A 25,553-nucleotide genomic window follows, 5' to 3' on the forward strand; every position below is an offset into this window, starting at 1 on the left:
TGTTTTTATAAAGAACATAACACCCCTAGAATAAAATTCTAGGTAGCATTGAATAAAGTTGTACATGTACCCACACTTTTAATTCCTTAACATAAATTAAAATGATTTTATTTACTATTATGCCTTACCTCTCTGATAAGTTTGTCCAACTGACCAATAACATGGGGTGGTGTTGTCTGGAGAAAAAGAAAAAGAAAATATCAATAGCCTAGAAAGAAAAAAACTTTTTTGTAACAACGGTTGGTCCTGCAATCTCCCCCAAATGGATTATGAACCAGACGCTGCGTTTGCCATGTTCCCTACATGATTTCAGGAGGGGGGATTTCAACTGGCTCACTATGGACAGCGCCAATAACTGGTACAGGAACTTTAAAAAAAAAAAAATCTCACAAACAAGGTTACATCTCCAGAACTAAATATAACTTAAAAGATCAACAGGCTACTCAACAAAAATCTTCATGAAATGGCTAGAAAAGTAACATTTTTCACAGGGCAACTATTACCTTCTTGTTACTGTTTTTGGAAATGGAGCTACTGTCCGCTAATTGGATTTTTTTGGTACCAGGGATTGAACTCGGGACCTTGCGCTTGAAAGGCAGGCAGCAGACCTGAACCGGGTTTTAGAAAAGGCACCAGGAGTAAGAAACAGAAGGAAGAACAGTGCTTACTTACACATCCCACCCTGGAAAACCACCTCTCTTTTTGTTGTTGTTGTTTTTTTGAGACAGGGTCTCCCTGCATATTCTAGGCTGGCCTTGAACTCACTGTGTAGTCCAGGCTGGTCTCAAACTTGTGGTGATCCTCCTGCCTCAGCCTCCTGAGTAATAGGATTAGAGGCATGTGCAACCACCCCTGGCTAGGAAACCACCTTTATATAAAGGGGCTTGTTTATACATGTTTCTATGGTTTCACTTAAGTAAAAAATTTAAAAGTCTCAGGGCTAGGAATTTAGCTCAGTGGAGCTGCGCCTGCCTCGCAAGCATAAGGTCCTGAGTTCAATCCCTGGTACCAAAAAAAAAAAAAAAAAAATTTCAAAGTCTCACTGATCCAGTGACAGGAAATAAGAAAACAATCATAATCAGATTACTCAATAGCCAAAGCACATTACCAAGGGAAAATAAATATCTAAAAAAATTCAAGTAGTTATTGTTTCCACTTGAATCAACGTTGGAGGAAAATAATTTTAAACTCCTGATTGCAATGTTAGAGAAACATAGAAGAATTTGTGCCTGCTTTATTGGTCAATGGAATTCCACCTGGTTCTCTGTCCCTTTTTTTTGGTACTGGGGATTGAACTTGGGTCCTTGTGCTTGCAGGGCAGGCAGCAGAACCACTGAGCTAAATACCCACCCCACACCTGGTTCTTATTATATGAATTTCACACATTATTGTCTAACAGGGCCTCCAGTTGCTAAAATTTTTACACACTGGTAGAAGAAAACATACACCATTTCAATCTGGTAGAAGGACACTGCTAGCATTGAGCATGTGGATGCCGAGACCCTTACCTGGAGTAGTACCTTCCCACTGTACACACTCATGGGATACATAGTGCCAAACGTCATCAGGGCAATGGCTATTGCAGAGGCAGTGTCTACAGCGAAATAATTACTAAAAGGAGAAAACAATTCTAAATTTTAAATGGATGTTTCACTGGGCATCTTACAATTCAACCTACTGAACATTAATTTTTTTTTTTGGTACCAGGGATTGAACTCAGGTCCTTGCACTTTCAAGGCAGGCTCAGTGCCACTGAGCTAAATCCCCAGCCCTGAACATTAATTTTTTAAAGCAAGAGAATTGTTTTTTTTTTCTATCACAAATTTGCAATACTGGTAGGGAACACCTCAAAGGAGGAAAAAAGTTTTTAGAATTCCTTCTTGTCAAAGTTTAGTGGAAAAATAATAATTATGTTAATTAGTATGGAGAGAAGATGAAGAAAAAATGTCAACATTTTCTCACTATGAATGCTTTAATCTTGTCAACTAGGATTTCCATTTGCCTGAGACAGACAAAAAATTTGAACTAGTAATTTCTGATACAGAGTATTGGAACTAATCAGTGATTCTATCAATTTTTCTATAAACAATAATTGTTTCAATAAAAACTTAAAATTCCCCAAAATGGGACTCTCTAGGAATTCGTTATAGCAATACTGAGGCAGAACTGCAACATTTTATTGACAGTGTAAACTCTGCTGAAGTTCTATTAACAAGACAGAGCAAAATGTCAATGGTTACAAGCTGATCTTGCAGCTGATCTTTTTCCTATTTGCTGAGAATAGAAACATGAATAAGACACAGTCCTTGTCTTAGAAATAGCAGGAATACACATATCAGAAACATAAAATAAAGCGCTCTGGATATTAAAGTAAAAATCTCTAAAGGGTCTCACAGATACCCAAAAGATTGAGTGACTAGGCTACCGGGGTGGGGACAGTCCAGCAAGGCTAGCTGCACGGAGGAGGTCAGCCTTCAAAGACAATCAAGATAATGGGAAGGGGACATCCTAGACCAGCGGTGGCGAACCTACAGCACGCACGGCACCGAGGGGTGTTTGTATCGTTGAGAGCTCTGAAAGGTTCACTGTTCTAGACAATGAAAGCAGCAGGAAAACCCAGGTGCAGCAAGGAAATCTAAACTGTGCCCAGACGGATGGATGGCTAATAAGGCTGTTAGAGGTCTGATTCACAGGACTCTGCTAACTTTTAATTTCCACAAATATGCAAAGGGGAGAGGTTTGAAACAGGAAAATATTATGTCCCAATTGGTCATATTAGTACCAAAACAGAAGTAACTAGAGATGAGAATCAAAATTAGAATACCAGATTATTCTACTTAAGCCAAGAAATGATGATAAAAGCCATAGCTGGGAAACCAAAATGGGAAAGGAGAAACAAAAATTAAGGAAAGCTTAATATTTGGTGATCAATTACAACTGGCTTGGAGAAGAAGGAGAGGGGAAGAGGGAGTAAAATATAGTGGAATTACTAAAAAAATTAAATACAGAATTATCATATGATCCAGCAATTCTGCTACTAGGTATATGCCCCCAACAACTGAAAGCAGAGAGTCAAATATTTCCACACCCATGTTCAGAGTAGAATTATTTATAATAGCCAAAAATGGAAACAATCTGAATGTTCATTTATAGATGTATGAGTGAACTAAATGTGGCATTTTCATATAATGAAATATTATTTGGCCTTAAAAAAGACAGAAAATTCTAACCCATGCTACATAGTGGATGAACCTTGGAAACATTATACTACGTAAAATAAACCAATCTCAAAAAGGCAAATACTGTATGATGATTCTACCTACATGAGGTAGTCTAGCTGAAATCAGATACCCAGAAAGAAGAGTGGTAGTTGCCAGGGATGGTGGGTCAGTGATCATGGGGAATTATTGTTTAATGCATATACAGTTTTAGTTAGATATAATGAAAAGAGATACATGGTGGTGATGGTTATCCAAAAATGTGGATGTAATTATACCACGAACTCTATGCTTAAAGATAGTTAAAATGATAAACTTTATGTTATACATCATTTTACAAAACAATTTTAAAAAACAAATACGCTGAAATAGATAGTAGTACCATTCACTGAAACAGGAAATACAAAAAAAAACTTGTCTTGATGATAGAAGAAAATAGGTCCTTTGAAAATAGCCATGAATTGAAGTTGTGAAGATAATGCCTTTTGGAATTCAACAAAGATCTGAGCTAGAAACAGATTTAAGACTCCTCATAGAGGTGGTAAATAAAAAGAATTATATGTGATATTTAGGAGAATATGTATAACAAGAGTAATACAAATTAAGAACAGATTATAATAATAATACTTATACAAGAATAATACTAATTAAGGACTAATATTTAAAAGGTAAGGTAGGCAGACATTCATGTCATAAAATGTTAAGGTTAAAGTAGCTGTGATGTCTATTTCCTAAGAGGCTTTAATTTTAAGAAATTGCTTCACACCTACTTCCTCTTCTCCTCCCTCTCCCAGCAATATCAGCTGTCATTTAGATCTTTTTTTTACTGTTTCACTCATCCAGTCAGCAGTATGGATTTGAATAGTTTTCTAGTCTGTGTTTCAGATTGTGAGAAGAAATACTTACACCCAATCTCCAATCCCCTTAATTTTTCAGAGGACAAGATTTGAGCAATCCTACACAGGTAATTAGTAACAGTGATAGAAGACTGACCCCAATCTTTCCTGTTGATGCCCTTAAGTCTGGCTTCAGGAATCAAAACACACATGACAGCAATAAAAAATACTTACTTAATTTCAATGAGCATGTACGTAATACAAAGAGCAAATGCTCCAGCAAGATCAATCAAAACAAATGGATTCATTCGGGGAAGGAAGATACTGCTAAGTCCTGGAATAATTCCACACAAGCTATAAAGAAACAGAGCAGTCATTGGAATTCACACAATACTGATAAAAACCTTGTAAAAGATAACTTGTATTTTACTATCAAATAATGTACTTGTTTGTTTTTGGTACCAAGGATCAAACTCGGGACCTTGCACTTGTGAGGCAGGAGGTGGAACCACTGAGCTAAATCCCTGGCCCTGTTTTTTTTTTTTTGAGACAGGGTCCCACTAAGTATCTCAGGCTGGCCTTGAACTCTGTGAACCTGCAGTGATCATTCTGCCTCAGCCTCCCGACTAGTGGGATTACAGGTGTGTGCTGCCACCACACCTGGCTATATACATACTTCTTAAAGAAGGCAAAAAGGATTTGAGAACAAGGTTCTCTCACTTTCAAAGACCTTTTTTAAAATCATTAATTAAAATGTAAAGGAAGAATAATAATTTAATCTGTTCAGTTCACACAGTAACCTCAGCAATAAGTAAGTCCCTATATTAGATACATTTCTTGTGAATTCTTTTTAAATTACGCACATTATGAAACTCCGTAACATCTTACCTCCGACTAAGATCTGCAACATGCTCTTGAAGCCAGCTCGTACTAGCAGCTTTAAGAAGAAAATATTTAAGTTATCTATAATAGAAGAATTAATCACTTCTAGAAATACTTTAGTTCCTTTTAAAAATAACTTGGGCAGTTAACTATGTAATTTCAAAAAGACATGCTATTGCTGAAAACTAGAACTTTTTTCTTTTTCATGTCCTTAGGATACTAAGTCAAAAGCAGTTCTGGGGTCTGGGAATATAGCTCAGTTGTACAGCCCTCATCTAGCATGTACAAGGCCCTGGGTTCCATCCCTATACTACAAAAGCAAAAAACAACAAAACAAACCAGTTTCAACTACAATAGACAGTTAATTTGAAAGGATCAGTGAACTTACCTTCTTTTCAGAATATACTTTCTTAGTGTAAATAAGGACTAAAAGGTATAATAGATAACATGAAACAGGAAGAAAAGGGGCAAAGGGGAAGGGGAAGTGGGAGGGGTAGGGGAAAGGAAAGAAGGGAATGGAATTAATATGAGAAAATGAAAAAAAGGAAACAAAGTCTTTGTAAATAGGGAGGGATGGAGGGTTTGAAGGGAGGGCAGGGGAAGGGGGAAAAATAAGAACCAAGAGAGATTTTGTAAAGGTGCAAATTTCCAATGATGAATGTCATTATATTGTACACCTAAAATGTACCAATAAAGGGATATACAGTTAAAAAAAAATAGACTATACTTTCTTGTTGATTTAAGAGTTAAAAAAAGGGAAAAACTTGTTTTTATAAGAGATTAATTGTATTTTTTATTAATAGTAAATAAAATACATACCTTCAGAGACATAACTGAAAGGTTTATTCCGAATAGAAAGCATCGTGAATAGGTTTAAAGAAAGAGCGACAAAAGTACCAACTAATAATCTTCCCCTAAAAAGAATAACAATTCACATATTTAAGTTTATTTTCTTCTTGGTAATATGAATATGTCACTTCAGTATGTACAGAGGCTAAGAGGTGCTTCACTGGTCTGGTATTTCCACAGACAGAATCTGAGCTTCACATTCTAAGTGCATAATCTATGTCCCATCTATTGCTGCTCCCTTGTGCACAGGACAACAAAAGGGCTCTTAGCATTAACATCTAATTATAGGCAAGTAATGTTTTAAATTTGCATCAATGTTAATGGTATTGGCTTATACTGGGTAAGTCAGACTTTCCTGATTTAACTGATCAAAATAAGTAATGCTCATAGATTTGGCCAGTATGTGGGTAATACATACAATATCCTTTTCTATAGGTGCAAAGAAAGATTTGGGGGGTCAAATTTGAAATTATAAAAGACTACAGGGATTGTAAGTGGTTGACCTGAGACTATAAACAATGAAGGACCTAAGCTGAGATGGAAAGGCCATACTGTGAAGTATCCAAGGCTTGGGAACTGTTAAAGATGAAAGGAAGCAGTCTTCGGATTTTTTTTTTTTTTTTTTTGGTACCAGGGATCAAACTTGGGACCTTGTGCTTGCGAGGCAGGCGGGGGCACCACTGAGCTAAATTCCCAGTGGGATTTTTGTTTTTGCAAGGCCAGTGAAATGTATATTGTCACACTCTGAACACTAATGCTCAAAGTAACTGTTCTAAATAATACATCAATTAATAATTAGAATCAAACTTAATAGTAAATTATATGTTATATGTTGTTATGTTAAAAATAAAATCTCACGTGTGTATTTCAGGCTGCTCCAAAAAGCGTTCTGCACTAAAGGAAAGGAAAAAATATATTAATAAGTCCTATCAATTATAAAACTAAAAAGCTATATTAAATAATTAACCTACTTTAAAGTTCACAAAATCTTTTAATATTATATCCAACTATTATTAGTAGTGATGAGACAAGGAGACTCACAAATTATCCTTTGTATTTAATGTCAATCTTTCTCTATCAAACTTGTCTCCAAGGGTTTGTAACAAGCATCAAAACAAGTCTGATTGAATCTTTATGAAGTAACATCAGAAAGAGAAATAAAATAAGTGAAAAAGAAGGGGAAAAATTCTGAGAAACAAGAAGAAATTGCACTATCAAGGACTCTGACATTTATTGCCTTTATTTGCATATCCTTTCAAACCAGATGTGTCCCAGTGGATTCTTTCATGTTCCGAAAGTGTCACAGACGGGATTGAAAATAATAAACACATTCCACTGCCTGCCTCGCAAGCACAAGGTCCCGAGTTTGATCCCCAGTAACAAAAAAATAAATAAATAAAATAAAATAATATACACAAAAGTACCTTTCTTTTAATATAAAGAGAGCTCCGAGTTGTGCCAAGACTGTGGAGGCAAATACAGCTAGGACTTCCAATCTTTCAAACCTGAAATCAGAAAATTTGTTAGATCACCATAATTCTTTCAACTCACAAAAGTCTCCCCAGAATACATGGACACTCATTCATTCACTCATCCAATATACATATGTGCAGTCTATTACCGAAGTATTGTTAGAATAGAGTTAACAGAAGAATAAAAAACAATGAAAATCTAAATTAACTTAAAAGAATATTTATTTGTATAATATGTATTCCAAGGACCCACTTATGGTCCTTATTTTTCTAGAAATAACCATTATCATAACAACAGCTAATACTTAATTTACCTATCTTATGTTAAGTCACTGGACAGTTCTTAACATATTTTACCTAAACCTTAAGCACTTATGAGGATGAGGATCACTTTACTCACTGTTTTTTTTGGGAACAGATAAGAACTTGGGACACAAAGAGAAAAAAATAAATGTTTAGAGTCATACACCTAGCAAGTGGAAAAATAAAATTTTCAAATTCAGGCACTCTGATGCCAGGGTCCAAAATTTTAACCACTTGTTCTATTGTCTCTCATTTCTACACATAACTGCATTTAATTTTTTAAAAATTTTCAAGATTTTTTTGGTACCAGGGATCAAACTCAGGAGCTTGCACTTGCGAGGTAGGCGTGGTGCCACTGAATCCCCAGCTAATTTGTATTCTGTACGTATAATCTCTACGCAACATGCTAGATGTCAGGGCTGTTTTCCTGTTCATCTTGGTTTTTCCCACAACACACAGGCTAATAGTACCCAATACTTAGGGCAAGTACAGTATTTGTGCTGCAGAAGCAAGCACAACTTGAATTAAGTATAAGTGCTTAAAATTCCTCAAGGAAATAATCGGGTTCAGAAAAGAAGAAAGATGTTCATTACATGTTATAAGAAAAAAATGTTGGAATCAACAATAGAAGTTTATACATTATTAAAAATATAACCCAGGGGCCTTTGCCAGTGTCCCTGGGGTGGGCCACGTGCTCGGCCCACAGAGCTCTGGGGCCGTCTGGCTGCATTCAGATCCTGTGGCTACTGGCACACAACAAAAGACGGAGGTAGTGAGGCTGAAGCCAGCAGGATCAGTAAGTTAAGGACAAGAAGGAAAGTTACCAAACCACACCTCTGCTGCACTCAAGCAGGAGAAATGAACGTATCCACGTCAAATGAGAGGACCAGAAACCCAACGCTGTGCCACAGACTGGGAGACTCGAGCAAGCCTGCTGAATCTCATCTGTCACATAATGACAAGGATGCCCAGGATCCGACTACAGCCACAAAACATCACCTCCTAAACTAGCAACCCGTGCTCTGGCCGGTGAATTTAACCCAAACTCTGATCACGCTAGGAACAGCACTCAAATTTTGACTCCACCTCAACTTTCTTCAAAAATGAAGCATATTAAGCAAGAGATGACCAAAAATCACCTCCAGTTTGTGCATTTTGAAGCAATAGACCTACACGGTGTGTCTAGATCCAAGACTATCCCTGCATACTTCTTCCAAGTGAGCTTTACATACAATTACAGCTGAATGTAATTTCATGACCATTAGCAAGCAAATGGTCCTTATTATTCATCCTTATTTTCTGTAATCTACATAGCAATTCAAGCTGAAACACAATAATTTATCTTGTTTTTTTCCTGGTCCCTCTCCAAACACATTATTGTTCCCCAAGAGCTTAACATATACTCTCAGCTCTCAAACGACAATCCGTGTACCCAATAGAAATAGAAAACCAATTAAGACTGGTAATTTTAGTCCTCCTGCCTTGAATAATTTCCCTCCACAGAATTATCTTCTCTCTTCTTACTGCAATTATGAAGATTACATTTTATTTGACATGAGGAAATTGCAGCAGAAGACCCAAGAGCAAATATGAAAAGGAAAAATGATTAAATAGAAAGAATTTACTAGATAAAAAAGCATATCCCTGTCAGCTCTAATTCTGATAAGAAAATGCCCTATTGTTATTGGATGACTTAATGAACATTAAATTCTTTAATTAAAAGAAAAAAATATATATATACATATATACATATATATATATATATAAAACCCAGGCATGGTGGCACATGCCTGTAATCCCAGCACTGAGGCTGAGGCAGGAGGCTTGACATGAGTTTGAAGCCAGCCTGGGCTACATAGTGAGTTCAAAGCGAGCCTGAACTATAAAAGGAGACTTTGTCTCAAAAAACCAAAGGAAAAAGAGAGTATACTGATATGGAAAGATGTTAATGAAAAAAGGTTACAAAAGTATTAAAAAGTATATAAATGTAGCAATATTATGTATGAAAATTGAGTTTGATTTCTGGTACCAAAAAACCCAAAAAACAAAAAACAAAAAAAAAGAGATCTTAGTAGTTTTATAATAGCTAAGCACTGAAAATCACTCAAATGTCTTTCAACATTTATTTGTTTGTTTTTGGTACCCAGGATCAAACTTGAGACCTTGTGCTTGTGAGGCAGGCAGCGGCACCACTGAGCTAAATCCCCGGCCCCTCAACATTTAAATAAACAACTTGTGGAATATTCATATATTGGAATGTTAGAGCAATGAACAGGAATGAACTTTGCTATATGAGGTTCTATCCATAGGATGTTCAGTGACAGACAAAACTAATGTTCAGTGTCAGGTCAGAATACTAGACACTTGTTGCAAGGTCTGATTTACAGTAGACTTTTGGGGATTTGTGATTTTGTTTTGTTTTTTGTCTTTTGTTTTTTGGTACCGGGGATCGAACTCAGGTTCTTGAGCTTGCGAGGCAGGCGGCAGAACCACTGAGCTAAAACCCTGCTCCTTGTTTTGTTTTTTGAGACATGATGTTGCTATGTATTCCAGGCTGGCCTCTAACTCACTATGTATTCCAGGGTGGCCTCAAACTCATGGCGATCCTCCTGCCTCAGCATCCCAAGGGCTGGGATTACAGGCACGTGCCACCATGCCTGGCGGTTGTGATGTTTTGTGTTATGATCTAGACAGTAGTTGCCAGGGGTATATTTATTTCTTAAAATTCATCATATTGCACAAGGATATAAGAGAAAACAAGATAAGGTTCCTCTTTCCATGAAACATTTTAAAGAGGGAGAAAAACAATTTAGTAAATTTTGTACAAAGAATTGCAGTAGTCTGATGTGACAAAAGGCAGAGGAGGTGGCTGTTTTTTATTGGACCTATCTAGTCACCTAATGACATTAGCATTTAATGATATTATGATGTGAATAAGGAGATGAAGCCAGTCTTGTGAAGATTTAGGTGAAGAGCATTTTAGGCAGAGAGAATAACTTGTACAAAGACCCCAAGGCAGGAATGAGTTAAAAAAAAAACACCAAAAAAACCCAAGTTAAGTCAGCGCAGTATAGAAGGCATGAGAGTGCTTAAATTGAAAAGTAGGTGTTTAAAGGATGAAAAGAAAATACAAAAGAGCTTTTGTTCTCATGGCCCAGTGCTCACTTCTGCTTAGAGAAATATTCTTTGCTTTTCTGGACATCCAGCTTGATAATATCACTGCCAGGTTTCCACACCGCTGGGCACACTTCTCCATGTTTGTCAGTGAATTGGAAGGCCTGAATGAGTCTCAGAGTCTTACCAACGGAGCGGCCAACAGGAAGGTCACTTACTGTGATCTGCCGAAGGATACCCTTATCATCAATGATAAAGAGGCCTCTGAATGAGATGCCTTCATCAGCCTTTAAGACCCCATAATCCTGAGCAATGGTGCGCTTGGGATCTGACACCAAGGGAATGTTCATAGGCCCCAATCCTCCTTGTTTCCTTGGTATGCTGATCCATGCCAGATGACAGAAGTGAGAATCCACAGAAGCACCAATCACTTGGCAGGTAAGTTTCTTAAATTCTTCTGCCCTGTCACTGAAAGCAATTATCTCCGTAGGGCACACAAAGGTGAAGTCAAGAGGGTAAAAGAAGAACACAATATATTTTCCTTTGTAGTCAGGCAAGCTGATATCTTTGAACTGACCATCTGGCATAACAGCTGTGGCGAAAGCTGGGGGCAGGGTGCCCAATTTTGGAAAAGTCAGTGCGGTATAGAGGGTATGAGTGCTTAAATTGAAAAGGAGGTAGGGGCCAGCTCATATAAATGATCTGTAAGTTAGGGAACTGAGGACTTTGTCATAAGTATGATGGGAAAGAACGGGATGGTGCAAAGAAAAGAGTGATAGTGTGAGTTAACCCCCCTGGCTGCTACATCGAGAATGGACTGTTAATGGGTAAAGAGCAGAAGCATGGGGGACCAGTTAGGATGCTACACATGAATTAAGGCAAGAAATGAAGGGAGTTTGGTCTGGCAAGGTAGTAGTGGAGACAGAAATGTGGGTGGGGGTCTAATTCTTGATGCGTTTGTAGCTTGCTCTGATACAATCTGATAATGGATAGGTGTGAGTGATGAGAGAAAATAATCAAAGATAACTTCTAGAAATTTGTGCTTGAGCAGCTGAGTGCTTGGTATTTACCAAGATGGATAAAACTACAGAGGATCAGAGTTTGGGGGAAGAAACTAGGAATTCTATCCTAAATTTAAAGACATCAATTTAATTTAATTGTGAAGCTGTCAAGAAGATAGTCTGAATTGTAGATAGTTTTCAAGGCTGAAAAACTGGATTTTGGAGTCATTAAATATAGACAATACTTCAAGAATGTGGGTAATTACAAAAGTATTTGAGTGTTTATTGTTCAATTGCTCCTTGCCTTCCTGTTCATTCTAAGCAAGTGGGCCAAAATGGGAGCTCCCATGGCCTTACCTGACCTTGTACCCTGTCCACAGTAACTGATCTGAAGTCTGATGTATGGGCTGGATACGTAGCTCAAGGGTAGAGTACATGCTCAGCATAGGTGAGGCCCTGCGCTCAATTCCCAGAACTGCAGAAAAAGGCCATGTTTGCTCCAAATTCAATCAACAATTTTTCCTCATGATTTTCTGAACTAGAGCTAGAGAAGAGTCATTTCTTCTCTGGGATGAAGATGAGAAAATATGAGTTAAGGTCTTGCTAGGAGTTATTCCAGGTAGGTGGAGTGAAGTGATTTGAGGGACTAAGCTTGACGTGCACAGAAATGCAGGACTGAGATGTAAGAAAGAGACAACAGCCACAGTGCCAGGGACTAGAGCTGTTTTCCCACAGTTTTGGTTACATAATTATCAAAGTCCCAGTTTCCCCCTCAAAACCACTTAAAGTTATATTTTTGTCACTTGCAAACAAAAGATTTGACTCAGAGTAACAGATTTCCATATGTGGATATCTGTGCCTCAAAGCTGGATATCATAGTAATAGTCCAACTCTATCAAATGGCAGTGACACTTATGAATACCCTTATTTTCCCTTAAAATTTCAAGTTATTTTATGCCATTAAGTAAATAAAATCTTATTTTGTTCAAAAGAATATAATCTCAATGACTGGTATAATGGAGAAGGATAAGTTTGGTCCAAGAATTTCTTTACTGAAGTAAAAATTTTCATTCCTTCTGTTTCCTTGAATCTGGAAGGCACTCTCCATTTTCTCTAATACATTATAAAAATCTCTAACATAAAAGAATATCTTGCAGGGCCGGGCATTTAGCTCAGTGGCAGCGTGCCTGCCTCACAAGCACAACGGCCTGAGTTCAATCCCTGGTACCAGAAAAAAAAAAAAAAGAGTAACTTCCAATTTTCTTTTTCTTCTTTTTTTCAGTACTGGGACTGAACCCAGGACCTTGCAGATAATAGGTAAGAACTATACCACCTTCACTCCTTTTAATCTAGTTTTTTTTTTTACTTTATTTTGCAAAAGGGTCTAAGTTGCTCAGGGTGGCTGTGAATTTGTGATTCTCCTGCCTCAGACCCTTTTATATACATATATATATATATTTTTTTTTCTTTTTCTTTTTCTTTTTGGTACCAGAGATCGAACTCAGGACTTTGTGCCTTCGAGGCGGGTGTGGTGCCACAGAACTAAATCCCCGGCCCATTAGACTCTTGAGTTGCTAGCTTTACAGGATGTACCACCACATCCAGCTCCAACATTCAACATTCAATAATTTCTAAAATTTAGGCACAAAAATCTCAAATTCCTTATTAGTCCATTGCTATTACAAATCTGAAGTTTTAAGATAAAGCTGAGGATTTAGCTCAGTGGTTCCACCCCCTGCTTTGCAAGTGCAAGCTCCTGGGTTCGATCCTCAGTACCAAAAAAAAGGAAAGTTACAGAGAGATTACAGAAATTTCATATATTCTTTGGGCCAGGGATTTAGCTCAGAGGTTCTGCTGCCTGCCTCACAAGCACAAGGTCCCGAGTTCAATCCCTGGTACACACACACACACACACACACACACACACACACACACACACACAAACAAGATAAAAATCTATCTCCACCAATGTACAATACTTAAATAAACATTTAAATAAATAAATAAATAAAACAATTACTTTAACATCTAGGGATACACTTAAATCCTTCATGCTTGCCAGGGATTTAGCTCAGTGGTTCCACTGCCTGCCTTGCAAGCACAAGATCCCAAGTTTGATCCCCAGTACCAAAAAAAAAAAAAAAAAAAAAATTAAATCCCTCATGCTTCTAAGAGATTCTCAAAATATTAACACGATGTGATAATTTTATGTTAATATTTCTTTATAGGGCCAAGGATATAGCTCAGTGGTGCTGTACCTGCCTGGCAAGCATCAGGTCTCAAGTTCGAACCCTGGTACCAGAAAAAAAAATTTTTTTTCCTTATAAAACATAAGAGAACTGAATGCAAACATTCCATCTTAATATAATTTACACTTTAAATATTCATATTTATTTTCTAGAATCCTCGTGCAAGAAGATGCTTTTCTATGTACTTTTACTATTTGATCACATCACTAAGCAGGCAGTATTTATTTCCCAGAAGTCCTATAGTTCGCTCTTGACTGCATTATTATTTTAATAATAATAAATTAATGAAATGAAATCATTTGAACTTACCCAAATGAATACACAGGGCTAGGTTTCCTCATCATTACCCAATAACTTATTAAGCATGTTATTAAACTAAGTAAAAAGAAAAAATAGTTTAGCATTAGAACTAGAGCTAGAAGAGAGAACACTGACAGTTTTCAGAATTCTAAAGTTGCTGAAAGTTATCAGTCATCAGTATTATTATAAATTGTAATAACATAATCTAAACAGTTTTAACATGTGAAGAAACTGAAAGAAATTACAATTCACTAATAAGTCAAACAGAACCAAAACCCACACTATCTCCAAGCTAAATGGTTTCTATAACTGAGAATATTTGTTTAAAAGATACAACAATGGGAATATATTTTATTCTAGTATATATAGTAAATTTTAACACTGATCAGCTTTAATTTTTGTTAAAATTTACACTAAGTATTAAAACATCTGGACTTTTTTTTTCAGTAGTGGGAACTGAACCCAGTGCCTTCACACTGAGAATATTGTCAACACTTATTTATTTTTATTTTTATTTTTATAAATCACTGAGTTACCTAGGCTGGGCTTGAACTTGCCATCCTCCTGCCTCAGCTTCCTAGAGTTGGGGGATTCTAGACATGTACCACCACACCTGGCTAGATTTTATAAAAATGTTAGATTTGATAAAAATCCATCAATTTTCCAAGTGTGGTGGATTCACTCTAAACTTATTACAGTATGAAACTCAGGTAACAAGTATCTATCTGTCTTATAACAATTTAATAGGTTTTCTTACCAGGTTGAAGACATCCTTAATAATACTTTCTAAAAATTTTATTTATTTATTTAGGTACTGGGGAATCAAACTCAGGACCTTGTGCTTGCCAGGCAGATGCAGTGCCACTCAGCTAAATCCCTCACCCCTAAAAATTTTTATTTTTATTAGTACATATTTGCTGTACATAATGACTACATTCCTCATGTGGAGTTTGTACATGTACATAACACATCTCAATTCTTTTTCCAACCTCTTTCCCTCCCTCGATCTCTATCTCGTTTCCCTTCCTATTTACAAAAGCTCTATCTCCCTATTTCCTAGTCCTGTACTCCAGCTAAACTTGTGTCCTCAGATTCTGTGAAACACCCTTGAATACCTCAAGGTGGCCCCAGTGGAAGTCTGATGGTCACATTTCCCAAGTGTACTTCACACTCATCAGGATGAAGTTCTTACTGTCTGCTAACCTCACTTCAAATTCAAAAGCAGCAGCAAAATTTGGTATTTACACAGAAGCTATGCTAAAATTCTCCTTGGTTTTAAATGAACAGATGACTTTTGTATTATTGGCAAGTGCAAATGAGAATCCTCAGGGCCAGCCTGAACTACATAGTGAGATCCTCTCTCAAAAATCCAAAAATAAATTAATAAATGAAAATAACAATTGCTGGCAAGGGAAATCTGAATCCTGATAACAGTACTGATGGGCAAGAAAAATGCAGTCACTTTGGTAAACAGTACAGTAATTCTTCAAATGAATAAACAGAGTTAGCAGTATGATCCTGTAATTTCACTCCCAGGTATATATGCAGAAATAAAAACCTTTGTCTAAACAAAAACTTATACTCAAATATTCACAGCAGCATTATTCATAATAGCCAAAGACTAAAAACAATCCCAAATGTCCATTAACTGATTAACAGATAAATAAAACTGGTATAGCAATAAAATTAAAATTTAAAAAATTAAAAAATTTAATCCACAATTTAAAAAATTCCACAATTAAAAAAAAAACACTACTGACGTGTTATAACAAAATATTAAAAACACTATGCTCAGAAGACAGTCATACATGCCAGGCATGGTGGTGCCCCCCAGCACTTGGGAGGCTGAGGCAGGAGGATTACCATGAGTTCAAGGCCAGCCTGGGCTACACAGTGAGTTCAAGGAGAGCCAGAACTACATAGTGAGACCCTGTCTTTTTTAAAAAAAAAAAGACAGTCATATTGGACCATATATTATGCTTCCATATACATGAATTTTCCTGAATAGATAAATCTATAGAGGAAAAAATTAGATTAGTGATTGCCTAGAGCCAGGGATGAGAATGGAATGATTAGGGAGTAATGGCTAGGGCAAAAGAAATATTTTTAGGATAATAAAAATGTTAAAAAACTGATCATGTGGGCCGGGGATTTAGCTCAGTGGTGCCACCACCTGCCTCGCAAGCCCAAGGACCTGAGTTCGATCCCCGGTACCAAAAAAAAACCCCAAAACATCATGATGATGTATGTATAACTCTATGAATATACCAAATATCAATGTAAGACATGTGAATTATACCAGTAAAGCCATTTTTTTTAAAAAAAAGAGCATCCATTTCCCTAACACCCTCAACACAAGCATACTCTAAATGTTTTATTTTTAAAATTTTTCTTTCCTTTCCTTTTTTTTTGGTACTGGGGATCTAACTCAGGACCTTGCACTTGTGAGGCAGGTGGCGGAACCACTGAGCTAAATCCCCAGCCCCCTTTTTCTTTTCTTTTCTTTTCTTTAGACAGGGTATCACTGTAGCCCAGGCTGTCCTTAAACTCTCAATCCTCCTATCTCAGTCTCCTAAGTGCTGGGATTATAGGTATGTGTCACAATATATGGCTTTTTGTTTGTTTTGTTTTGTTTTGTTTTTTGAGACGCTGTCTTGCTATGTAGTTCAGGCTCCACTTGAAGTCACTATGTAGTTCAGGCTGGCCTCAAACTCACAGCAATTTTCTTGCCTCAGCCTCCTGCATGCTAGGATTATAGACATGTGCCACTACACCCAGCTCTTAAATTATAAGAACATTTAAATATCAGCAAAATTAGTCTTTTGGTTGAGAAATATCTTGTTAGGTTGTTCTCTGTTTATGGTGATATTTGCTACCTAGATTTTCCAATTTTTTGTTTGTTTGTTTTTGTTTTGAGACAGGGTCTCACTATGAAGCCTTGAACTCACTATGTAGCCTAGGCTGGCCTTGAACTCAGAGCAACCCTCCTGCCTCAGGCTCCAGAACGCTGGGATTACAGGTGTGTACCACCGTGCCCAGCTTCCAATTTTAATACAGCTGAATTTATCAATATTTTATGACTTCGAGGATTTGTACTATCTTTAAAATACCACAATTATCACAAGGATTTGTACTATCTTTAAAATACCACAATTATCATGTGCTAAATTCTCATTAAGGGTTTAGGTCTATTATTCAACCTTTTATTCTGATCTCTCTTTCATATGCAGTACTCCCTCCCTTATCTGTAGGAGATATGTTCCAAGACCCCTACTGGATGCCTGAAACTATGGCTACCAAATTCTACACTATATATGCTATTTTTTCCTGTATTTCATACTTGTGATGAAGTTTAATTTATAAATTAAGTAGAATAATAGGTTAACAGTATGTTAGAAATAGAATATAATAATATACTGTAACAAAATTTATGTGAATGTGTTCTCTCTCTTTCTCACTGTTACATAGCCTTATGCCAGTTTGTAAGGGTTACTTGAACACAAGCATGGGCGTACCACAACAGCGTGCTGATCTGCCCACAGACAGCTACTAAAACTCTCTAATAGGGGCTGACAGCCAAACACACTGGACACAGAGACGTTTGTGTGGTGGGCTGGATGGAACAGGATGGTGCCAGATGCATCATGCCATTCAGCAAGGTATGTAATTTAAAATTTATGAATTGTTTATTTCTGGAATTTTCCATTTATTACTTTTGGACTGCTGTGGACCCCAGATAAGAACTGTGGAAAAGAAACCATAAGTGGGAACTACTAAAAATATTCAAATAAGCTTGTCTGGTTTGATTAATTTTAGGAGAACTAACCTTTTTTGTGATTCTAAGTATTCCTATGTAAGTACACTGTTTAACCTTTCTACTTTTCCTCTTCTACTTTTTCAGGTCTTTCTCTTTTTTTTGTCCTTCAGAATCATTCTAAAGTTTTCTTATGCCTTGACACTTATCTTTTCTGTTGTTATGGGCATGAGATATTTTTTCCATTATGTCTCTTGTTATTTGTGTGTATGTTCTATGTTCATAATTTCACTTATTTAGCAAATTATTTTTCTTTAAGTAAAGAAAATTTCATGAATTTAGTGCAATAAATCTTTATTGGCTCTAAAACAATAAGGAGATTTTCAAAAACTTACCTAAAGAGATCAAAAATGGTCAGGTAAGTATAGGCAGTTAAAGCTGCAAAACAGCAAAAAGATTAAAATGTTATTTAATTGAGACTTAAGAAAATACAGCAAACCATCAAAATTGTTCATATCAGGGGCTATAGGCATTACTTTAAAAAGTCTGGAGACCGGCGCCTGCCTTGCAAGCACAAGGTCCCGAGTTCAATCTCCGGTACCAAAAAAAAAGTCTGGAGTCAATAATCAACCTCATATATTGAGAATTATGTATAAATTTATTTAATACATGTAGCCAATGTTGGTTACCACTAAAGTTCACTTTAGAACCTGATTTTTGCACTAGAAAAAAATGAAGCAACAAATGCTCAAAAGTCATGTGATCGCCAGGGATGGTAGCACACACCTGTAATCCCAGCACTCAGGAGGCTGAGGCAGGAGGATCATCATGGAGTTTGAGGCCAGCCTGTGCTACATAGTGAGTTCAAGGACAGCCTAAACTACACAGTGAGACCCTGTCTCAAAAAAAAAAATGTCGTGATCAAGTTGGTACCTATTGTGCCATCTCAACTCTTTAACATGTATCTGCTAAATACTAACAGATAGCAAATAATGATACACGAAAACTTCAGCAGTCAAGACACAAGGAAAAAAATTACAGAATTCCTTTGTTAAGGAAAAGTCAGGAAACCTTAAAATCTTAACTTATAAACTGTATGAATTAGTTTTAATCTGTCCCACTAAAAAGATATCTCAGAGGCCAGGGATTTAGCTCAGTGGTTCCACCGCCTGCCTGGCAAGTGCAAGGTCCCGAGTTCGATCCCTGGTACCAAACAAAACAAAACAAAACAAAACAAAAGATATTTCAGTTTCACAAGTGAATTCAAAGTTTAAAAAAATAACAATTCATTAAAAATGATAAAATTTAAAAAAAAAACAAATTTTATACCTTACAGGGCATTTTAAAATAACTTTTCTCTCAAAAAACCCCATACATATATGTTTTTTATATATATACACACACACGTGATATATATATAAAACACATATAACATATATATAACACACACATATACACACACATAATCACACATACACACACACACACACACACACACACACACATATGAATGCTATATAGTCTTTCTTTTAAATCATGATACACTGGTACCGGGAAAAAAAATCATTATACATTTCAGAATATACTCTATACCAAGAAAATACACCTTTATTTAAAATCAGAAAAATAAAAGTGGAACTAGCTCTGTAAGAATAAAAATGGCAGAAGCTGTGCAATGCCAAAGTTGGAGGGAGCCTCTGAGCTCCATTCGTGGGATCGGAGACTCAGAGCATTCAAGACAAGACCTGCACCGCGATTCTCATCAATCCCCGGTGACTCTAACCCTCACCCCACTCTATCAGCAGAACAAAAAACATTTAGTGGAAGTGCACAGCGAGTCAAATGAGGCAGGAAGAATTGCACGAGAACCTGGAGAAGACAGAGTGTGCACCTGAGAGGAAACGGGCTGGAGTCCCGTGCTAGAACACGCAGTGTCTTGGAGCACTCCCCACAGAGGACTCAGCCCTCGCAAGCAGAAGTGGCAACTGGCTTTATGGGAGAGAAATTGGGCCATTCCCCTACAGTTACCAGCTCTCTGGACCTAGGGGCTGGTGGAATTCATGGCAGTGGATTCCTTCAGAGAGCTAGCGTGGGAGCAAGCATATGAGGCACTTGAGGGTGGAATACGCTTCTGAAAGGCAAGCGTCTGGACCTGGCCTTGTTAGAGGAACGTGCAGCTGGCGGGAAGGGACACACAGATTAATTGTGGCAGGAGGAATTTAGAAAAGAGGAAGACATTTCAACTGTGTGTTTCTGGATGTTTTGGGGAAGGATTCGTTTTGTAAAGTCCCTGCTCAGAATAGGACCTAATTACCCATGTGTGACAAGGATACTTTGCACAGCCCTGTGCGTCCCTCGTCCCTCACAGAACTTTACAGTAGGAATATTTAAAACACTAGCAAGGGAAACGACACATTTTTAGAAAAAGTAAACAGGAAGAAGGCTGGCGTTAACGGCACCGACCCCAGCGATACCTACCCTTTAAAAAGAAATCTAAAGAGGAAAAAGCCCCTGGGGCCAGAGACCTGTCCAAGATTACTCACGAAGCCTGTGAGTTACTGAGCGAAGAGTGCACAGGAACCACAGGTGCATGATACAAAGCGGAAAAGCCCTTCAGATTTGTCCTAGACACATGCAGAGAAAAGACCTTCCATTTGCTCCCCTGCACTGATGGCTGGTAGGGAGAAAATCCTGAGCCTCTCCACGTGTTTGATCAGAGACACCCAAGTCCTTTCATCCACCAACAAAGACCTAAGGGCTGCACTGCACAAGCCAGGTACCTTTCTCGGCGTGGTGCAGAGTGGAAAGAGCCCGGCTCTCAGGGAGCTTACAGAGTAGCAGCGGCAGTGGGGAAAAGAGCTGGGACAGATAACAGTGCGTGCAGTATATTCATCGACTGACGGGCACTGGGGCTGCTTCCAAGCTTCAGCTATTACAAACTGTGCCGCTATAAACATGGGTGCACATATATCACTGTGGTATGATTCTTTTAATTCTTTGGGGAAGATCCCCAGCAGGGGAATAACTGGGTCAAATGGGACTTCCAGTCCTAGTTCTTTGAGGTATCTCCATACTGATTTCCACAGTGGTTGCACCAGTCTACACTCCCACCAGCAGTGGAGCAGGGTTCCTCTTTCCCCACAGCCCTGCCAGCATTTATTACTGGTTGATTTCATGACAGCAGCCATTTTTTTCTGGGGTGAGGTGGAATCTCAGCGTTGTTTTCATCTGCATCTCTTGAATGACCAGTGATGTTAAACATTTTTTTCATATGTTTATTTGCTATTTCTGCTTCTTTGCCTGAGAAATGTCTATTCATTTCAGATACCCATTTTTGGATTGGGTCTTTAAATTTGGGAGGTCTGATTTTTTTCAATTCTTTGTATGTTCTAGAGTATTATTCAGCTATAAAGAAGAATAAACTTGAGACATTTATAGCTAAATGGATCCCTCTAAAGCTATTTTTTAAGTGAAGTAAATTGGACACACATGTGAATATGGCATTCTCTCTGGTGTAAGAAACTGGAAGTGAAAATAGGGACCAAAATGTATAATAGACAATGTGAAATAAGGAAAAATGTTCAAAAGGAAGAAGACATGAAGGAGAAAGAAAAAAAGAGAAAAGAAGGAAAAAATGGAAACAAGGCTTTTGTAAATTAGGAGAGGAAGAGGGGCTGAAGGGAGGGGAGCAGAATGGGAAAAAAAAAAGAGGACTCAAGATACATCATGTACAGGTACAGATTCCCTATGATGAATGTGATCATTGTGTATATCTAAATTGTACCAATAAAATTAAAATGAAAGAAAAAAAAGAATAAAATGGCAACATACCTACACTATTAGTAGAACTGCACCACATAAGCAGGAAGCCGGTACACACCAAGTTTATTACACCAAAGAGCAGTATCTTCCAGGACTAGGAAAAAGAAAATCAATGTTATCTGTACAATGCTAATCAATTTCACTGGGTCCATTCAAGTTGCTGTAATTCATACTCTAATGTTTAAAACAATAAGCAAAATTTCCTTCAAAACACTGGCCAGGTGGGGTGAACGAACACCTGTTGCATCAGCACTCTGGAGCCTGAGGCAGGAAGATCACTATAAGTTCAAGGCCAGCCTGGGGTACATAGTAAGACCCTGTCTCATAAAAAAAAAGAAATCTACATCTGCCAAAATTAATAAAACCAAGTTATTATTATAAGATACAAATCCAAAAGAATAATTCAGAAGGGGAATTTTTAAGAGAAAATAAATGCTGACACAGAAACTCCCAAGTAAGAGAAAAACATGCATATATATGTCATTTTTTCTCCATAAATCTGTATGTAGACACAGTGATAAAGCAAATGGGGCAAAATGTAAGCAACTGGTAAATCTGAATAAAGGGCTCACTGGCATTCCTTTTCCTAATCTTGTAACTTTTCTATAATTTTGAACTTACATGAAAATAGTTATCCAAAAAAAGGCAGTACCTGATTATTTACCAAGAAAGTCATATGAAATAGATCTGCAAAAGGGAAAAATTTTGTCCACAAAAGAGCTGGGCGTGGTGGAGCACACTTGTAATCCCAGCACTTAGGAGGCTGAGGCAGGAGGATCGCAGCAAGTTTAAGGCAGCCTGGGCTACATGGCCCAAATCCAAGGCTAGCCTGGGCTACACAGTGAGACCTTGTCTCAAAACAACAACAACGAGAAAAAAACAAAAAAATCCAAAAAACACATAAACACACACACACACACACACACACACACACACACACACAGAGAGAGACACGAGGGAGAATCTGAGCTAAGCCTTGAATATAGGATTTAGTCAGAGGAAGGAAGAAGGGTATTCCAAAATAATGAAAGAAAATAACAGAAATCTGCATGGGGCAAAGATGCTGGGGGTGCAGATATCTGGGAGAGAAACTAGGGACCACAGTGCAAATGCCCTGGGGCAGGAGAGAACTTGCATGAAGACAGGTAGATCCAAGTGGATAAGGAGTCTGGGGTGACATCATGAAGTGTCTTATATGACAAGAAAAGAGATAGCATTTATTACAAATAAGATGGCCAGGTGTGGTGGGACATGTCTGTAATCCCAGCATTGGGAGGCTAAGGCAGAAGGATCATTACGAGTTCTAGGCCAGCCTGGGCTACATAGTAAGTTCAAGGCCAGTCTGAACTACACAGCAAGACCCTGTCTCAAAAACAAAAACAACAACAACAATGAACCAAATCAGATGGAAAGCTTGTATTTTAAAAAGATCATTCTGGCTTTTTTATAAAGAACAGGGGCATAGAAAGGTAGGGAAACCATTAAGAATGCAGCTGTAATAATCCAGGTGAGAAATGATGGTGCTTTGATGGTAGCTTTGAAGGTGATAAGAAGGTGTTAGAAGAGTCAGATTCTGGCTATTATACTGAATACGAAGCTAGCATATTTGCTTATAAAATATATCTGAGGAATGAGGGAAGAAAAGGAGATAAAAATGACCCCAAGTTTTCTACCCTAAACATATGGAAGAAGAGTGGCCAGCTAGTGAGGAAGTGACTACAGATCAAAGTTCAGATCTGACCATATATTTGAGGTAACTATTAGATATCCAGGAGGAAATTCTGAAAAGGCCATTATACATAGGAGTCAGATGTGAGAGAGAGGTCAGGGTTTAAGAAATATGTGGGGTGGGCCGGGGATTTAGCTCAGTGGTTTCGTATTCCCAGATGTCAATAAACAGGAAAAAGAGAGGTTAGAGCTCTAAAGCTCTGGGATATTCCAAAATTTAGAGACCAGAAAGATCAGAAAAAGATCAAAAAAGTGATAGAGTAGACTGAAAACTAATGTACAAGTAAATGGGCAGAAAACAAAGAGTGAGGGTTAAGGATTTCCTAGGGAAGTATGATGGAGGGAAAGGGGACAGAAAGGAGTTGAGGGCATAGAAAATGATAACGATGAACCAAAGAATAACTTGGATAAAGAAACAAATAAGGACACGGGAGGAGGAAAATAGTGAAAATTTGGCAGTCGATGCACTGAAGGTCATAGTAAAACTGCAGAATGATTCATGTTGGGGTAACAGAAGGAGTGTTTTAGAGAGCCAAGTGCTGGTTACTGGTGAGTTAAATGGAGACAGCAAGAAAATACAGTTCTTATGACTGACAAGATCCATGGTGTGACCACAGGAGGGGTAGCTGGGAGTGACAAAGGACAAGGTAATTCATGATGAAGTAAGGAACTGAGAGGTATGGATTATGAATTATGAGCAGTGAAGAAGTGAGCCATGGATATCTCTTAAGATTTAAATTATGACAGGGAATATCTTTACTATTCAGATGTTCTGATATAGCCATCCCTCTTGTCTATAGGGGATATGTTTCAAGGTCTCCCAGTGGATGCCTGAAACCACAGATAGAACTCTCTGCAAGGAGGACCCTATCTTTTCCTGTACATATATATCTATAATAAGGCTAAATTTAAAATAAGTAACACAGTAGGAGATTAAAAATAAAAATAAATAGAACAATTATAATAATATAATAGAAGCTATATGAAATAATCTATCATTCAAAACTTCTTCCTGTACCGTGTATATTAACAACCTCAGCATACACTTTTCTTCTTTATTAAACTGAGAACTAGCACCTTCCACTTGGCATATTTAAATTGCCAGCATCACTGCTCTTTCCCTTTAGGGCCATTATTAAGCAAAGTAAGAGTTATTTAAAAATAAGCACAGAGTTACCGATGCTGGAACTAGCTGATGTGATAACCAGGATGGGTACTAAGTGACTAACAGGTGGCTAGTGCACACTGGACAAAGAGATGGCTCATGTCTCAGGCTGGACAGAGCAGGAGAGTGAGAAATTCCATCATGCTTCTCAGAATGGTGCACAATTTACACCTTATGAATTGTTTATTTCTGGAATATCCCATTTAGTAGTTCTGAACTTCGGGTAACTGAATTCATGGAAAGAGAAACAGCAGATAATGGGGGATTACTATATTGCTTTTGTTCCTACTACCTGCTCTATGGTATACTGTGCTTCAAGAAAGCCCATAGTTAAAGACTCTCCCCTTTATTTATACAAGATAATTGCTCTCCATCAATAGCACAGAGCTGTATATATCTGTTCTAAGAGGTCATGCTAAGTGGATTAGATATCTAAGATAGATATCTAAGAAAAAGATGAATTTTCTAACTTTGGCTCTTTAATATTAAGGGCATGATATTTCCAAATACTAGACTTACTGAGTTCTGATTATATTCCCAAGTTTTAGAAACCAGAGATATAATACAAATAACAAAGAAAAGAAGTTTTCAGTCTAGTTCACAATGCAAAGCTAACGTCACTGATACTACTTACTATATTCCATCAAAACTGCCTTCTCGTAAAAGCCATTAAATATATATTGGGTGCATATTTTTCATGCCTATAAAAAAGTAAGCAACGGGCTGGGGATTTAGCTTAGTGATGCCGCTGTCTGCCTCGAAAGCGCAAGGTCCAGAGTTTGATCCTCAGTACCAAAAAATGAATAAAAATAAAATTAAAAAGTAAGCAAAATAGGCCATAGTCATTGCCCTCACCGAGC

The 25,553-nt window shown here is 37.5% G+C and overlaps 1 protein-coding gene and 1 pseudogene across 7 annotated transcripts in view; both read right to left on the bottom strand.

Moving 5' to 3' along the window:
* Positions 1 to 25,553, bottom strand: part of Slc30a6 (solute carrier family 30 member 6) — a 42,975-nt gene that overhangs the window by 11,789 nt on the left and 5,633 nt on the right. For 2 of the 6 annotated variants that reach the window (XM_004839266.3, XM_004839265.3), the window contains exons 3-12: positions 21,810 to 21,894; positions 18,374 to 18,416; positions 14,234 to 14,299; positions 7,210 to 7,290; positions 6,644 to 6,679; positions 5,756 to 5,850; positions 4,943 to 4,991; positions 4,289 to 4,408; positions 1,509 to 1,611; positions 129 to 176 (exon numbers count right to left, since the gene is read on the bottom strand). In XM_004839266.3, coding sequence (XP_004839323.1) covers positions 129 to 176; positions 1,509 to 1,611; positions 4,289 to 4,408; positions 4,943 to 4,991; positions 5,756 to 5,850; positions 6,644 to 6,679; positions 7,210 to 7,290; positions 14,234 to 14,299; positions 18,374 to 18,416; positions 21,810 to 21,894 — 726 coding nt within the window. Of the gene's footprint in view, positions 1 to 128; positions 177 to 1,508; positions 1,612 to 4,288; positions 4,409 to 4,942; positions 4,992 to 5,755; positions 5,851 to 6,643; positions 6,680 to 7,209; positions 7,291 to 14,233; positions 14,300 to 18,373; positions 18,417 to 18,764; positions 19,193 to 21,809; positions 21,895 to 25,553 lie in introns of those variants that run through there. The other 4 variants (XM_013070164.3, XM_087216492.1, XM_087216493.1 and 1 more) reach the window with 4 other exon arrangements.
* LOC147827031 (peroxiredoxin-1 pseudogene) lies at positions 7,230 to 13,564 on the bottom strand (annotated as a pseudogene). Its single transcript, XR_015453202.1, has one exon. The product of XR_015453202.1 is annotated as a peroxiredoxin-1 pseudogene (transcript).

Source organism: Heterocephalus glaber, unplaced genomic scaffold (assembly GCF_053883595.1).
Source record: "Heterocephalus glaber isolate CG9 unplaced genomic scaffold, H.glaber_assembly_v1.0 deba00001457, whole genome shotgun sequence".
NCBI lineage: Eukaryota > Metazoa > Chordata > Mammalia > Rodentia > Bathyergidae > Heterocephalus > Heterocephalus glaber.